General features: G+C 51.1%; 1 protein-coding gene across 1 annotated transcript in view; it reads right to left on the minus strand.

The window, feature by feature from the left end:
- Positions 1-3,318: 3,318 nt before the first annotated feature.
- Positions 3,319-15,919, minus strand: part of ZNRF3 (zinc and ring finger 3) — a 151,064-nt gene continuing 138,463 nt past the window's right edge. The window contains exons 3-9 of the mRNA XM_069497131.1: positions 12,757-12,831; positions 12,212-12,343; positions 10,776-10,886; positions 9,250-9,417; positions 7,646-7,748; positions 5,264-7,012; positions 3,319-3,527 (exon numbers count right to left, since the gene is read on the minus strand). Of these exons, the coding sequence (XP_069353232.1) occupies positions 3,490-3,527; positions 5,264-7,012; positions 7,646-7,748; positions 9,250-9,417; positions 10,776-10,886; positions 12,212-12,343; positions 12,757-12,831 (2,376 nt within the window). The 3' untranslated portion in view covers positions 3,319-3,489. The remainder of the gene's footprint in view (positions 3,528-5,263; positions 7,013-7,645; positions 7,749-9,249; positions 9,418-10,775; positions 10,887-12,211; positions 12,344-12,756; positions 12,832-15,919) is intronic.

Consider the following 15,919-nt stretch of genomic DNA (forward strand, 5'->3'; position numbering starts at 1 on the left):
GTATTTACAGGGCCTTGTGTTAGTCATTTTCAATGATTATTCCAACAATGTCACACTCTCAACATAAGACATGGCTTAAGATAAATATATTAGTAAATAAATATTCTGAGAACATATTTCCATAAATGAAATGTGCTGCTATACATATACAGAATATACATAAGTTGTTTTCTAGCTTTTAAAACATCTTTAAAAAATGGTAATGTTGGAAAAAGAGCCCTTAGACCATTTTATTACAAAAATCTTTACAGCAAAGTCTTTACAAAATATCTTTAAGTGCTATGGGAGAAATTAAAAAAAAAAAAAGTTTTAAAATAGTGCCTTGTTAGACCAACACAATAGCGTTTATATAAAGAGTAGAAAAAGGCAGTTCTGTTTAAAAAACAATACTCTTGGTTAGTAATTCTTTCTTAGACCTCATTTTAAAAGCATTAGTCTTGCATGAACTTCGAGTAGAGACTAGCAGCACGTAAGGGGCGGGGGGTGTCTGAGCAGTGGGACAGCAGTTGGGGCTTTATAAAGGGGCTTGGGTTTGGAGGAAAAGGGGTCAGGACTGAGAGAGTTAAAGCCAGCTTACCGGGGCTGTGTCCATAAACAGGTACCTTGTTGGTCAGAACACCCAATCTTCCATTTTTAGCTGGTTCTAGAACTCTTAAGTTTCCATGGCTGTCCTACACCCAGGGCTGGGTCACTTGGCCATTCCCAACCGTCACACCCTGACTTGGAGAGGTTTCTCAGTGGAAAACGAGATGCTCCCAGTTTCTGCGGCTATATAACCATTACGCACCACTGAGAGTCCACCGAAAAAGGTACTTATTATTGGAGTCTTACAACTTCAAAGAGGACATTCCTTTTGATTTAAATGGTGATGAAATAAGATATTTGGTTTTTTTATCCTGTGATCTCCCTGATAAGCTAACACAAATTTAAAAGACAATGGTTGATATTTAAGGTTTTAAATGTTCATTTTTTAATTGAAATTAAAATGTTTCTCTTGCCATCTGCTGTTATCAGTCTTTCGAGTGAAAATTGGACAAATTTATTTTAATAAGCCCAGTGGACGCCACATTCTCTACTGATCTGTTTATTGCTTAAGGCTATTGAGGAGTGGTTTTCCAGCCAGGGCTAAAGAAAGCCACTTTAGGAGTACGGTTTCAGACAAGGAAGATAATATGCACCCAAAGGCATTAAAAACAAAAAAGCAAAACCACAAACAAACAAAAAAATCTCAACAATGAGAAGCTGCTTTTTGCAGTTCATGTTAAAAGCCATACCCCCCTTTCCTAAAACCACGTCATGCGAGCTGTTGTCCTCAGCAGCTGCTACTCCTGGCCCGAGAAATAAAGGCGGCCTGGATCACATGTCAACTGCTTAGGCGCTTCTCACACCCTCGCCAACAGGTGTGCTGGGCACAGCCCTGGGGACCACCCCCTAAGGGACTGCACCCCAGAGGCCTGAAGACAATCTCAGCGCAGTGAGTCCCTAAGTGGCAAATGGCTTGATCATTTGATGCTGGAATTTCTTTGTCAAATCCTGGCTAGAAATGAGTAAATTTCCTCATCATACACTGGGGTTTTTAAGAAAAAAGGATTCTGATATAGTGAGATTCTCATTCAAAACGTTCGTGTCCGGACCCAGGGCCAACTTCCTGTGAGCCTGACCAGAGAGGGGTCATCACAGTTGCCTGGCAACCCAGAGTGGTCCTTATTTCCCTGCCTACAGGGGCCACATCCCAAGGTTCCTATTCCACAAATGAGCTTTTAGGCCCAGTGGGCCCAACTTTTGCAGATGGCAACAAATATCTGAATGAATGAAGAAATAAAAGTGACCAGAAGAGTTAGTGAATACAAGGGCTAATATAGTTTCCTCTAAAAAAATTTTTTTAAGAACAAGGAGTACATTGGACAAAAAAGGATGACAATCCCTGATCTGAAATAGCTTTAAATAAATTCTCTCTCCCTTTTAAAAACGAAACATCTTAAAAACAAAAACGGTTTGGGTTCTTAAACTCTCCCCTGTCCCCCTCAACAAAACAAAACAAAACACCAAAAGGCTGGAAAAATATATAAAAACCTACCCTTCGGGTCTAAACTATCTGATAGTCTCCCTCTCTGCCTCATGGAAAATCAATACATAATAGTGCATTAGGTAGACAGGATAGTAGACATTTGTAGGCGAGATGAGCAATTTCAGCCATGAGGCAGAGGGCTGAATAACCCTGAAGCAGTGCTTCCATGGGGAAACGGGATGGGAAAGGTATTCAAATGGAGCTCAGTGCAGACCTCAAGGGGTCTGGGCACGTGCCCCCAGGAAGGCAGCCCAAGGAAACAGCAGCCAAGGGGCGTGGCTGCCCCCCACAGACGCATGCGCACAGGCACGCCCCCAGCACGGTTGGTGGAGAGCACCCTCCCCAACCCCCGTCGGACACCAAGGCCACAAAACTATATCCCTCCGGGGTGTTTGCACCCACACACCCGTCGAGCCATTTCTGCAGCCAGTGGCAGGAAGCCCAAAATACTCTTGCAAAGGACTCCAATGTCAGGACCACCGACGGGGGAGAGCCTCCTCTTCCCTGCCCCAGGGGTCAGAGTTGAAATAGAGGACCCCCAAGAACACTGCCCTTACTATGACCTGGATCTCTGCTAACATCAGGGCCGTGAACTCTTGTCACTTTCCTTGGGACAGTGACCCAAGGGGACAGGTTGAGGATACTAGGTAGAATCGTCCCTGTCACCCTAGAGCTTCTGGGGCAATGGCTGGCCCTGACTCCCCAGCGCTGCAGACCTCGTGCACCCTATTCCTAGCTGTTTCCATCACCTGCCTAAAGGCGGGGCTGCAGAGGAATGGCTTCCGAGAAGACCCAACGCTTTGTACATTGGGATTTGCCACGAGAAAGAAAGAGGCAGCTTTGCATTGTTCCTCAGAGTTTGTACCCATATCAACTAGCTTTACTTCAAGTTTCTGGTTCATTTTCTAAGGCAGGTGTAGCCCTGAGCTTTTCAAAGGCCTGAGCTCCCTCCAGGGAGACAACAGTATCTACACATGATGTGGTTCATTTAATGCAGCAGTGATTTTTTTTTTTTTCTTTTTCAGCAAAAGTTGGCGGTTAGGGTTCTTTAAAATATATATTTAAATAACTTTTTACATTTACATATAATATCTTAAAAAAAAAAAAAAAAACAAAAACAAAGCAGAGAACTCAATTCCACACACCTCGGAACCCCAAGCACACACACTTTACAAAACATGTTATCAAAAGAGGCAAAGGACTCAGAGAATTTTGTCTGTTGGTTTGTTAATGGGGCAGGGGGGGTGGTTTTGCCACAGGTGGCTCACATTTTGGGTTGAGAAGGAGGGCTCTCTTTATTACCACTTTTGTGTGTTTGTCAAAGCTAAAAAAAATTTGTTTTGTTTTGTTTTTTTTGAAGGAAGCCAGAGTTTGGAGTCTCTGTACAGTTTCCAATTTCCAGATAAGAGTTCCTTCTGAGCTCAGGCTCCCGTGCTGCTGCTGTCTGCCCGGCGAGGTCCTGGGAGAGAGAGAACAGTCGTTAGGGGAGGAAGCCAGCACTGCAGGGACCAGGCAAGGGACTCAGGTGGCCCCTCAGGCTTGTAAGAAGTGACAGCTTGCAATGGCGTGCAGGCTGTGTGTGTGCCACAGGGCTGAGGCAGGGCTCCTCTTCCAAGAGGGGCTCAGTCTGTGCCCCCTTGAAAGCCAGCCTCCCTCCCCTGGACATGCCGAGCCTTCTAGAAGCCCTTAGGTAGTGTGAAAACACCATGTACACAAGATGTTAACTGGGCAGCCAGCGTGTCAGGCACACACACTGGGAAGAGCACCAGAGAGGGCCCCTCACAGGGCTTGCAGGCCTCAGAAAAACGTTAATTTAGAATTGAGATGACTTAGGAAGTAAGTGGAATGTGTGAAAGTGACTTCCAAGGGGGCGGGGGGGGGGGGGGGAGGTGGTAATTTAAGCCAAGATCTGGAGGAGAGAAGTAGGGCTGAGGTCTGTCTGGGGGCTCGGATGAGCTTGGCACAGGGGGGAATAGGTCAGAGGCCACAGGGGGCTAAAGCAGCCAGCAAGGAGAGAAACGGGATTCGGTCAGACGGGTTGGCCGGGGCCAGATCACACAGAACTGGGTAGTCAACATTTGTAAAATCCTAAGGAAAACCACAAAGACATCAACTTATATTTCAAAAAAGGCCATCCTGGCTGGGCGCGGTGGCTCATGCCTGTAATCCTAGCACTCTGGGAGGCCGAGGTGGGTGGATCGCTGGAGGTCAGGAGTTTGAGACCAGCCTGAACAAGAGCGAGACCCCATCTCTACTAAAAATAGAAAGAAATTAGCTGGACAACTAAAAATATACAGAAAAAATTAGCCGGGCATGATGGCGCATGCCTGTAGTCCCAGCTACTCGGGAGGCTGTGGCAGAAGGACTGCTTGAGCCCAGGAGTTTGAGGTTGCTGTGAGCTAGGCTGACGCCACGGCACTCTAGCCCGGGCAACAGAGTGAGACTCTGTTTCAAAAAAAAAAAAAGGCCATCCTGGCTCCCAAGTGGAATAGAAGGCAAGACCAGCAACAGTAAACCGGTCAGAAGGCCACGGCCTTTGCCCTGGAGAGGGGAAATGGGGCTGGACTGAGGGGCTAGCAAGGGGTGCAGAGAACAGCAGATACATGTGGGATGTACTTTGCAGGTGGAACTTGTCGCAGTGCTACTCAGAGGTACTAGACCGCACCGTTTATCACTCAGACAAAAATGTTTAGAAATTTTATAGCAATCTGATGTCTGTTGAATCTAATAAGAAATCTGACTTGTATTTTGCATGTCTTTTGCTAAAGCTTCATTTTCCTGGGAATTCACTTTTATGAACTGAGGAAAAAACAAGCAAACGTGGTCCTGCAGACAAGTTGAGAAACCCAGGACGCTGGATCACGAGGGGCAGGGTGGGCACAGGGCTGGTGTCTGGGTTTCTGGCCTGGGCATCTGGGTGGTGAGCCTTGGCGACGGGGCTGGGGAAGGGGGAATGAGATCACCGCAGTGGACACGACACAGGGGGGGAGGCCTGGGAGGCATCTGGGGGAGGGGTAGCAAGATCACGGAAGTAGAGGGCTCACTGGGTCTAGAACTCAGAGGAAGGGACAGGTTGGGGAATAATTCAGTCCTCAGCCACAGTGTTTAAAGGCAGGGCACATTCAGAAACGACGGAGGGAGAGAAGAGAACCCCCATGGAAACTCCTGGTCTGTCCTTCTGCCATTTCCTCTCACCTGCAGCCTCAGCGGCCGTGGCGATAGACTCCTGAGTGTCCTGGGGGGCACTGGGGAAGCCGGCCCTGGTGGCACCCACCTCCTCTGGAGGGCACACGGGCCGTGGTGGCACCCCAGCCTGGCAGCACAGAACCTGCTCTTCTTCCTTGGCTGCTCCCAGGCCCCTGTGGGGCCGCGGGGCATCTGGGCCCGACGTCCCACCCCAGGGGCCGAGGCTGTGGGTTCCTTGGCAGTCCGGGGGCAGGCCCAGGTCACAGTCCACATCCTCCGGAATGATGGGGATGCGCTGGCTCAGGTCCCGGGCCCCTGGGTAGCAGCTCGGCGGCGGCTCCTCGGTGAGCGTGTACTGCACACTCACTGAGTAGTCCTCGGTGTAGCAGCCGCCCCCTCCGCTGCCGTGGGCCACCTGCTTCTCTTCATAGAAGCAGCAGGGCAGGCCCTCGTATTTCACCCCGTCTGTCCTGGGCAAATGGTCTGGGTGAAAGCCATGCAGGCCCCGGGGGCTTCCTGGCCGTGGGTCCCCACCCGCGGGGCTGCAGCCCTCGTAGAGTGGGGAGCCCAGGAACACGGCGCTGCTGCCCGCTGCTCCGGCACCGGGCCCCAGTTTGGAGGGCGGGGGCTCACAGCAGCAGGCACAGGATGGCGCCTCGTAGCCCCCCTTCCAGGTCCTCCTGGGGTCTGGGGCGGCCCCAGGAGAAGCCTCGAGCCCCACTTCTGAGGTAGAGCTGTTGGGCCCCCGGTGCTCCAGGGAGGAGCTGCTGCTGTAGTTCATCTCCAGGCTGCAGGTGGACAGCTGGTCCCCCGAGGGAGAGGCAGGGCCCAGCCAAGGCTCTCCCCACCCAGCACCACGGCCGGGTGCCGCCGGGAGCTCCTCAGGGGGCGGGGAGCCCTCAAAGCGCACGGCAGGCCCCCGGCCCAAGCTGCCCGAGGCCCCCGCCTCACTGGTGTGACAGGGGCTCCGGCTGCGGTAGATGAAGGGGTCATAGTCGCTGCTGAGGGAGCTGCGGAAGGTGGAGCAGCTTCCGTACACGCCCTGGTTGCTGACCTCAGTGCAGTCGACCACAGAGTCGCTGGAGGAGCAGTGGCACTGGCCGGAGCTGCTGCTGCTGCTGCTGTCACTGCCCGGGCAGTCGGCCAGGTAGCCGCTGCACACGGAGCGGTGGCCGTGGTAGCAGCTGAAGCTGGACGTGCTGCCGCTCTCCAGGTGGGAGGGTGGCGCCACGTGCACCACGGTGGGGAAGAGCAGGTTGCCGCCGCTGCTGGCTGGGAAGGCGCGGGTCGGGCCCCGGGCAGCGAGGCTGGGCAGGGGCTGCCCCTCCTGCTCTGGGTAGCTGAGGCCCTGGAAGTAGTAGTGTTGGTACATGGTCTCGTACTGCGAGAAGCAAGCTGCCTTGGAGAAGCTGCGGCCGCTAAACTTGGGCCTTCGGAAGGGGTGGGCTGGCGAGTAGGCCCGGTGCTCCAGGCCACAGCGGTGAGCGGCCAGCGTGTGGTCCAGGTGCAGAGGCGGGTAGCCGCGGATGTAGGCGGGGGTCTGCGGAGAATAGAGGCTCTGCTCCCCGTGCCGGTCCACGGTCAGCAGTGTGACGGGGTTTCCGTGGGAGTCCATGCTTGTCCTTGTAGGGTAGGCCGGGATGGCATTGGTCCTGTGCACGCGGCCGGGGTAGTGCACCGGCAAGGTCACCCTCTGCTGCCGACCGCGTGAGAGGTTGCTCGTCTCCACACACACGGCACTCGGGTTTCCCTTTTGTTCTGGGGAGAGGTAGAGGAAACAAAGCAAGCTGATATCAGGGGCTATAGAGATAAAGCAGCAGCAGACCTGGTGTCTACTCTTATGACTCTGCTCCAATCCAAGCTGCCACCAAATTCTGTGTGCAAGCCACCTCCCACCTCCCACCTGCTCTGCCCCACGGGCACTATGGGAGCCTGCAGAGAGGAACAGAGATACAGGGATGCAAGTCCCCCATCACCCCCCATCCAATAATGCAGTGACCAGGCACAACAGGGCAAGCCTGCCACTACACACTTGTCATCTCCTGTGGCCTTGGGGACAACCCCATGGCACTGGACATGGGCAAGTGATGTTACTGTCATTGCTACTAAAGAGTTTGGGAGCCTAGCCCTGGAGAGGCTAGATGTCTTGCCCAAGGTCAGGAAGCTGGTTAATATGAAGCCCAAACTTGATCTTGGCGATTCTTAATGCCAGACTCTCCCCAGGGTGATGGAGCCAACCTCCAAAACCCGAGGCCGCCATGCTGCAAGTCCCGAGCGCAGTACTGCTCGCTCCCAAGCCTGTGGCGTGTGCCACACTCCAGGTAGGCACTTGGTGGGGACAGTGTCCTCTGACTTGACTCTTCAGCAACGACCGAGGCAGGTGACAGTTACCTATGATGTTGTGCCGACAGTGGGGGCAGGTGTGGTGCTGCAGCAGCCACGGGTCCACGCACTTTCTGTGAAACCGGTGAGTACAGGGGATAACGCGGAGCTCCTGGGCAGGGAGAGAGGGGACACAGCCTGAAGGGCAGGCACGGGTGGCAGGGCACTTCTGCCTTCAGCCCTGCACCTGCTTCCTCCTGTGGGACCTGGCGTGGGCCGGGGAGCCCTGCTGATTGTGCCAGTGCCCTCCCCTCCTTCCTCCCCACCTCCAGCTACAGGTGGACTCAGTCCCTTGGAGGCGGGGCTGATGTACGTGTTCTAGAGAGAAGAAAACTGCCCACCAGCCAGCCCCAACCACAGGGAAGACCAAAGCTTCCTGCTGGCGAAGGTAGGCCTGGGGTGTGGAGAGAGGCCTAGGTATACCCAAGATATTATGTATCTCCAAGGGGGTGGCTGCCATGAGGTACCACAGAAGGGGACGAGTAGAAAGGAAGATGCCCGGGACTCACATTTGACAAGTTCTCCTGTCCCTTATTGTACTGGACCCTGAACACTCACCACATGGGCACATGGTTTATAACAAAAGCAGTCTATTTGGAGAGAGTATGATGGGGTTTTCTGGGACAGGACCACCTCTGGAGTTCCTGAGCCTAAGCACCCTCCAAATTTGCTAATTTTACTTTGTTTTCTTCATTTTCTGACCTGTCCAATACAGTAACATTCAAACTCATCCCTAATACTGTGCCTGACAGAGTGCCAAAAGGTCCACCTGTATTTTCTCACGTCATCTTCGTGATCACCTGGAATGCTGGTCAGTCTCAGGCCCATGCCAAGTGCAGGGACAGAAAATGAAGTCACTTGCCCAAGATCACAAAGCTAGAATCCACCTGGGCCATGATTAGAACCCAGGCAACCCAGAGTCCAGGCAAGAATCTATTAAATATTATTCTAAAGGCCTCTGCAAAAACTCAGTTTTCCTCCAGCAGTCTATACAGCAGTGGATCATTTTCAAAGGGGCATCAAATGTCTGCAATTCTTAAGTGGCGTGTTCTCTGCCCCTAAGTGCATGTACGTTTGTATCTATCTAGAGAGCGATGGAGCAAATGCGGCAGAATGTTAACAACGGGGGCGTTAACAAGGTGACTGAGATATATCATACATAGTACTGTTCTTGCAACTTTTCTGAAGGTTTGAAAATTTCAAAATAAAGAGCTACAAGGAAAAAAAAGGGGGACAGCAAATCCTTTGTCTCTTTGTAAGTAAAAATCACCAATCATGTATCAAGTCAAGCCTCAGAGATTGCAGAAGAACAATTCTAAAACAAAGTCAGTGTGTGGAGTGTTCTTAACCAGGTATTTTCTGGCCTACTGTATGTTTCGGATCAACTTTTGAAATCCCCTGTGTCAGCTGGGTCCTCTGGAGTGTGTGTCCCCACATTGCAGCCACCCTCTTGGGGGAAGTGGTTAGAACATCTCAGGCCATCCCACCTGGGGACCTGGGCGAAGGCCTTCAGTGTGGGAAAGGACATGGGCCCTGTCCTTCTGGGCCCTGGGCACCTCTGCTAAGCCGGTGACCTCATCCCCACCCAGGACAGGCCCCGCCTCTGCCATTACCTCTCCATCGATGTACTTCTCCAGGCAGATGGCACAGTCGGACGTGGAGCTGCTGCTGAGCGTGTCCAGGGCCCCACAGCTCCCGTCCCGGCGCCCCTTGCTCTTGGAGTTGAACTTTCTGGTTTCCATCTTCTCCAGAGCCTGCACAGCCAGCCTGTTCATGGAATTCTGCACAGCATAAAGGGGTCTGTGTCAGGGTCTTCTACGTATAGCAGTGTTGGTCAACCCCAGGGCCATGTACTCAATGCACTGGGACAGGCAAATACTTCTTACCACGCCACAACAGAAGTTTGAGAATCACTCAAAACTCAGACTGCTGTAGCACCTATATTCCAGACCCCTGGAGTGTCCATGACACCAACCCATCAACCTCGGCTCTTCCCAAGTGGCAGTACTAGCAGAGATCTCTCCTTCAATTTGAAGGCAGGGGTCTCCTTCCGTTACTTGGCCCTGCCACTTCCCAACTCGGCTAGACCCCAAGTTATTAACCTGCTCTACGAGGGCTCCTCCTCTTTCTGTTGAAGGAAGTAGTGAGGGTAAACGTTATTCTGTCCGTGGTGGCCACTCGACCCTCACGAGAACTGAAGCAATCCTCTCGACAGGCTGCCCACCAAGAGCCACCATCTCTCTCCCGAGACATGGCCCTGCCATACACTGGAGCGTCTAGAACCCTGTTTACCCTTTCACCACCCTCCACCTCCGAATCTTTTCTTCCTACAAGCACACACGGTGTGGCCGCCGGAGTGCTGCCGTGGCCACTGTTTTTCAAGAATCACCCGGAGAGCGTGGTAGCCTGGGGAGTCTGGGATTCTGCACTCCTAGCAAGCTCCAGGTGCCGCTGCTGCCGGACCACAGATCCTATCTGAGGGGCGAGGCTCTAGCGTGCCACATTAAACCTTTATTTAAACATTTCCTTTAAAACTGGCAGGAGACACCCCCAGCGCTTGGCCTTTGTAGGGCTGGCCCTTTCAGCACAGAGAAGGCAGAGTGTTGTAAGTTTGGCTCTTGTTCTTCTCCATCTTTGCTGTTTCCCGGCCACTGTGAACGGGCTGCAGAGCCAAGTCCACAGCTGGGACAGGTTCCACTTTGGATCATCGGACAACAAGCTGACGCGATCTCTGGTTTCTTTTTCTTTCTTTTTTTTTTTTTTTTTTGAGACAGAGTCTTGCTCTTTTGCCCTGGCTAGAGTGCCATGGCATCAGCCTAGCTCACAGCAACCTCAAGCTCCTGGGCTCAAGCAATCCTCCTGCCTCAGCCTCCTAAGTAGCTGGGACTACAGGCATGTTCCACCATGCCTGGCTAATTTTTCTATATATAATTTTAGCTGTCCAGATAATTTCTTTCTATTTTTAGTAGAGACGGGGTCTCGCTCTTGCTCAGGCTGGTCTTGAACTCCTGAGTTCAAACAATCCACCCGCCTCAGCCTCCCAGAGTGCTAGGATTACAGGCGTGAGCCACCACACCCGGCCCCCTGGTTTCCATAGCGGTAACGGGGGTCAAGTTCTCAGGCTGCACGGAGGGCTTACCTGACTGCGTCGCTGCTTCAGCTTGATTTTGACAAGGAGGATGAGGCAGACCAAGGAGACCACGACAAAGAACGCCAGGAAAATCCCCATGTCAAAGTATTCAGTGGGTTGCTGGAACAGAACACAGACACAGTGAATCACGGCCTCTCTGCAGCCCGGCCATCAGCACATGGCTGCCGGGTAAACATGGGGCTACTGGGGTGAGCTTCCCCTCAGTTTGCAGGAAACTCCTGGGGTTCTGCGTACACGCACACGGTGTGCTCCTGAGGACCAGGTAGTGCCTTCAGTGTGGCCAGGGGGAGGCCTGCGGTGGTCTCAGCCAGGCCCCCTAACAGCCAAGGGAGCTCTGTTCACAAAGCCTGGCTCCTTAAGGAATAGCACAAAGTTTGCTGTAACCAGTAAGAAAGGCCCTTCCAAATAAACACAAATAATCACATTTACAGGACAAAAGAGTGAGTGTCATGTTTTGAGGGAACAGTGATTACTAACCATATAATTAATGGTTTACAACAACTCAGAAAATTGTACACTGCCTCCACAAATATCGGCTTCCACTACAATGAGTCATATTTACCAAGCACTCCTTTTTCCTTTAAAAAGAAGCCAGCAAGTCAGTTCTTCTGAAAATTCCCTCTAGTTTTAGCTCCTCATAGCACACTGCTTCCTAAAACCTTGAAGCCACCTCATCTAGGACACGCATTTGGCCAACAGAGCTTGGCTGAATGGATGCTGTGTATATTCAGTTACTTTGTGCGTGTGAAAGAATCATCCTACGTGTGAATGTCCCAGTATGTGTGAGGATGGAATAAAACACACATGGGGCACCTGCCCCAGGTCCTTAGAACCCTTTAGCCTGAGCAGAAGATGCCTACCAAGAGCTGGTGGCCAGCAGTGTCCCTTCAAACACTTAGGAGAAGCCTAGATGCTAATCATTAGCCATGGAATCCCATCCCAGTTGAAAGCTAACTTTTCCAGACCGGAATGTAAGTTAGGGAGCTTCAGTGAGGTAATTTACCCTATGGGAAGAAAGAAGTACAGGCCTTTTCTCTAGTGTCTAGGTGAAGTGGAATAAAGGAGACACAGGAAGCGAGGTACTGGGTGTCCCACCCCTTCAGGCCGCCTCAGTTTGCCTTTCAGAGGGAGATGGGATGGAAGAGAAAGGATGAGAGGTCGCCAAGAGGGAATACCAGGCACAAGAGACCAGAGACATATTAGCAATGATCACCTATTTCTGGTAGGATTTGTCAAATTCCCTATAAAGGAACATGGGTGAAATTTCTCTCTGGCCTCCAGCCCTACAGCTGATCTAAACCTGCAGCCCCCCAGGGTAGGCTGGCGTTTTAGGTAGAAAAAAGACAGGAACGAAAGCCCAAAGCCCGAGGAAAATAGGGGCACAGGGAGTAGCAGAGAAGGCACCAGCCGGTGCGGAGGCTCACTCGCAGGGGGCGGTGCTGGATCCGTGCTCGAGCCACTTTCTGCTTGTTGACGATGTTCATCAGCTTGATGGCATCTGCGCCCTTCACATACACCACTGGCCTCTTGAGCGGGTCTTCCGAGGCCTGGTTTAGCTAAGGAAGAAGAGAGGGCCCTGGTTAAAAGACATACTTATTGTAAGAAGCAGGAGAGAGAAAGAAAGGCTGGAGGGAAAGGAACATTCAATACCCATCTGGAAATTCTCAAATTCTTCAAGCATTGTAGCCTTGGAGCTCCCAGAAGGGCAAGGCTGAGAATGTTGCTTGCTTTAGGGTGCACTGGGCAGGCTGAAGGCCTATCAGGTTCTTTGAAAACGTACCCCCCACCCCAAACCCCTAATTCCCTGGCTCTTAACCCCTCTCAATACACCTCCCTTGGATATGACATCCAAACGTGAACATCTAACTGCAGCAGATGAGTGCAAAGGCCCCGAGATGAGGGTGACACGATTATGACAAGCCAAGCTAATTAAAGAGCCTGCAGAACTGGCGGGGCCCGAGGAATTTACCTGGTCGATAGCTTCTGGGTTTTCAGACACATCAAAGATGACTGCAGTAGCTCCTCGCTGCACTGCTCGCTTGGCCTGGCAGAGTAAAAAAGAGCAGGTTGGCCCTCTGGTCCACTTACCTTTCCAAAGCTGGCCTTGGCAATCAGGCCTGTAATCGAATGCACAATCTGACAATTACCAACTTACGTGACTTCGGGCATGTTACCTAACTTTCCTAAGCCTCAATTTTCCCATCTCAGTAAAAGAGGACAATGCCTACCTTGCGTGGTCATCCCAAGAGCCAGATGACTTAGAATAGGTGAAAATAAGTAACTGGGTACTCAACAAACCTTTTGCTACCTATCTAGCTCAAACATTTAAAAGCAAACTACAAATCAACAACCTGCCCAGTCAGCATGGAGGCATTGGTTTCAGGATTTTCTGCTATGAACACAGAGCCATTGGCAACCAAAGCAAAAGCCTCTGGTCCATCTCCTGTGGCCCCTTCTTCCTTCCCATGTCACCCGATTAGAATAGCATATTGAATACTTCTGAATGAATCTCAAAATGGTCACTTTTAATAAGTGACACAAGCTGAAGACCTTTGGAGACACTGTCGGCGGGGGGAGCTATGAGAAATAATTGTAAATGGGGTTTGGAGCAGTTGGCTGCCAACCCTGGCTACACATCAAAAACCACTTGGGAAGTTTGTAAAGCAGATTTTCTGGCTCGAACCACAGAGACTGATTCAGCAGGGCTGGAGTCAGGCCCAGGAAACTGAGTTCTGTAAGCTTTCTGAAGGATGCGGATGATTCAACCACTTGGGGAACTACTGATCAGAGAAATGAGATTAGAATGTTTTAGGAACAAATGAGAAGTGACAGGATTATTTCGGGGGTGGTGGTGAGAGAGGATTCCTTTCCATCCTAATGAATCTTCTAATTTCATATCCAGCTAAGTGGACAAGCGGGTAGAAGCTATGGAAGAACAAGACTTAAGATATACCCTGGCTTTTAGAAGCCTGAATCTTGTTAGGGAAATAAGATACCGTGTGTGTGTGTGTGTGTGTGTGTGTGTGTATAGGAGGAACAAAAAATAAAATCACACTTCTATAACATGAGCAAACGATGGCCAGTGCTCAGAGATCATTAGAGTCACTATTGGCCAGAGTGCTTGAGAAAGAATAATATGCGAATTCCTTCCACAGGAATAATCACTCCACATTGACGTGGCGTAAAAAGGCAACATTGCCCAGAACGTGGCTAGACCAATGGCTCCGCTGGCCCACTAGAGGGCAGTCTCACCCCACAGCTTTTACAACAAGAGCCTTCCCTGTTACTTTGTACCAAACATGCAGCACCCAAAACAGCTTCAGTGAAATATTCAGGGTTACTTCAAGTTCTTCAGCAGTTTATGAAGTGCTCTGGCACCCTGGGTGCTGTGCAGCAGAATCTGTTCTAGTCCTGTAGAGCAGCGGTCCCCAATCTTTTTGTCACCAGGGACTGGTTTCATGGAAAAGAATTTTTCCACAGATGGGGAGGTTGGGGGTTGGATGGTTTGAGGATGATTCATGCGCATTACATTTATTGTGCAGTCAAACCTCTCTGCTAATGATAATCTGTTTTTGCAGCTGCTCCCCAGCGCTAGTATCACCACCTCAGCTGCACCTCAGATCATCAGGCATTAGATTCTCATAAGGAGCTGCAACCTAGATCCCTCGCATGTGCAGTTTACAGTAGGGTTTGTGCTTCTAGGAGAACCTAATGGCCCCCTACATCTGATAGGAGGCGGAGCTTATGCGGTGATATGGGGGGCATGGGGAGTGGCTGTAAATACAGATGAAGCTTTGCTTGCTGGCCTGCCGCTCACCTCCTGCTGTGTGGCCCATTCTGGGTTCTGGGTTCTTAACAGACCAAGGACGGGTACCTGTCTGTGGCCTGGGGGTTGGGAACCACAGCGGCACAGGACTTTCTTTGTGAATGGAGATTCAACGTATTTAGTCTCTGCCAATTGTCCACTCCATCCTGTTTCATCACCAGAATGCTGCACTAGGAGTCAAGAGCAGGTCCTGGGAGCTATTCTGGCTTTGCCACTGGGGAAACTGAGGACCATGCACTGAATCTTTCAGCCCCAGCCTCAGTTTCCCTATCTATAAAAAAATGGGCACCTATATCATTATGTCCCTTCTAGTTCCTGGTCTTGGCCATTCAACTGAGAGGCAGAGGATTAGAGCAATTCAGAAAGAACTGCAATGGTCTTGTCACCCCCCTTCAGCAAGAGGGGACACGGATGGCACAGCAGAAAAAGTGTGAGGCCGAGGTGGCATCACTTTCCTCCTCCACAAAGCTCTTTGGGGCCTGGACCCCTCTGCCTGAGGCCAACAACTTGTGGACTCCAGAGTTAACAGTAAGTAGGTGCTTGTGTTTTCTGCTTAGGTGGTATTCCAGTCTTTTTCACAAATTCTTTCCCGCGACACAGAAGGGCCCCAAGGAACAGCATTGAAAATGAGGACATAAACAGGCCCTCTCACTGGTTGATTTGGCTTTCATCCCACAATCAAGCACATCAAACAGCACCTGCGGGGAATGTGCAATTCAGATGTGTCCTGAACGGGAGCACCCGCCACCGCAGGTACCTCCGGCTTTGATGCTGGCACACCTGGAGAGCCTAATGGCTTCGGGAAAGAAAGGCTGCAAGATCTGGGGAAGGAAATGCCTTCCCAGGCCACGTGCACCTCAGGGAAGCCATTCAGCCACGTGGCCTCCTCCTGCGTTCAGGCTTCCCCGATGCATGAGAAAATGAAGTCTCAAGGATCTGGAGGTTCTCGATGAGGCATGATCCATTCGGGACAGGCGCAAAATATATTTTTAACAAAACCTAGGAGGACTGACCAGTCTCCTGGCTTCTGTAGTGAAGAGGGCAGATCAAGAAGAAGGTGCTGAAATCCTGCTTACAGCTTGACTTCAGACACGACTCAGGCAGGCTAATGCACAGGATCCAAGGACAGATATCTCGTTCGAGAAAATGCTTCATTCTCAGTTGATCTACTTTTAAGATCATAGTTAACATAAGCTGCTATTCAAATAAGTTTGTATTTCTTACACATACCAGGACTGGACAGGAAGGGGTCAACCTAGCATCCTATTGGGAACTTGCCTATCAGGAACTGGCCCAGGATTTAAAA

This window comes from Eulemur rufifrons, chromosome 21, assembly GCF_041146395.1.
Source record: "Eulemur rufifrons isolate Redbay chromosome 21, OSU_ERuf_1, whole genome shotgun sequence".
NCBI lineage: Eukaryota > Metazoa > Chordata > Mammalia > Primates > Lemuridae > Eulemur > Eulemur rufifrons.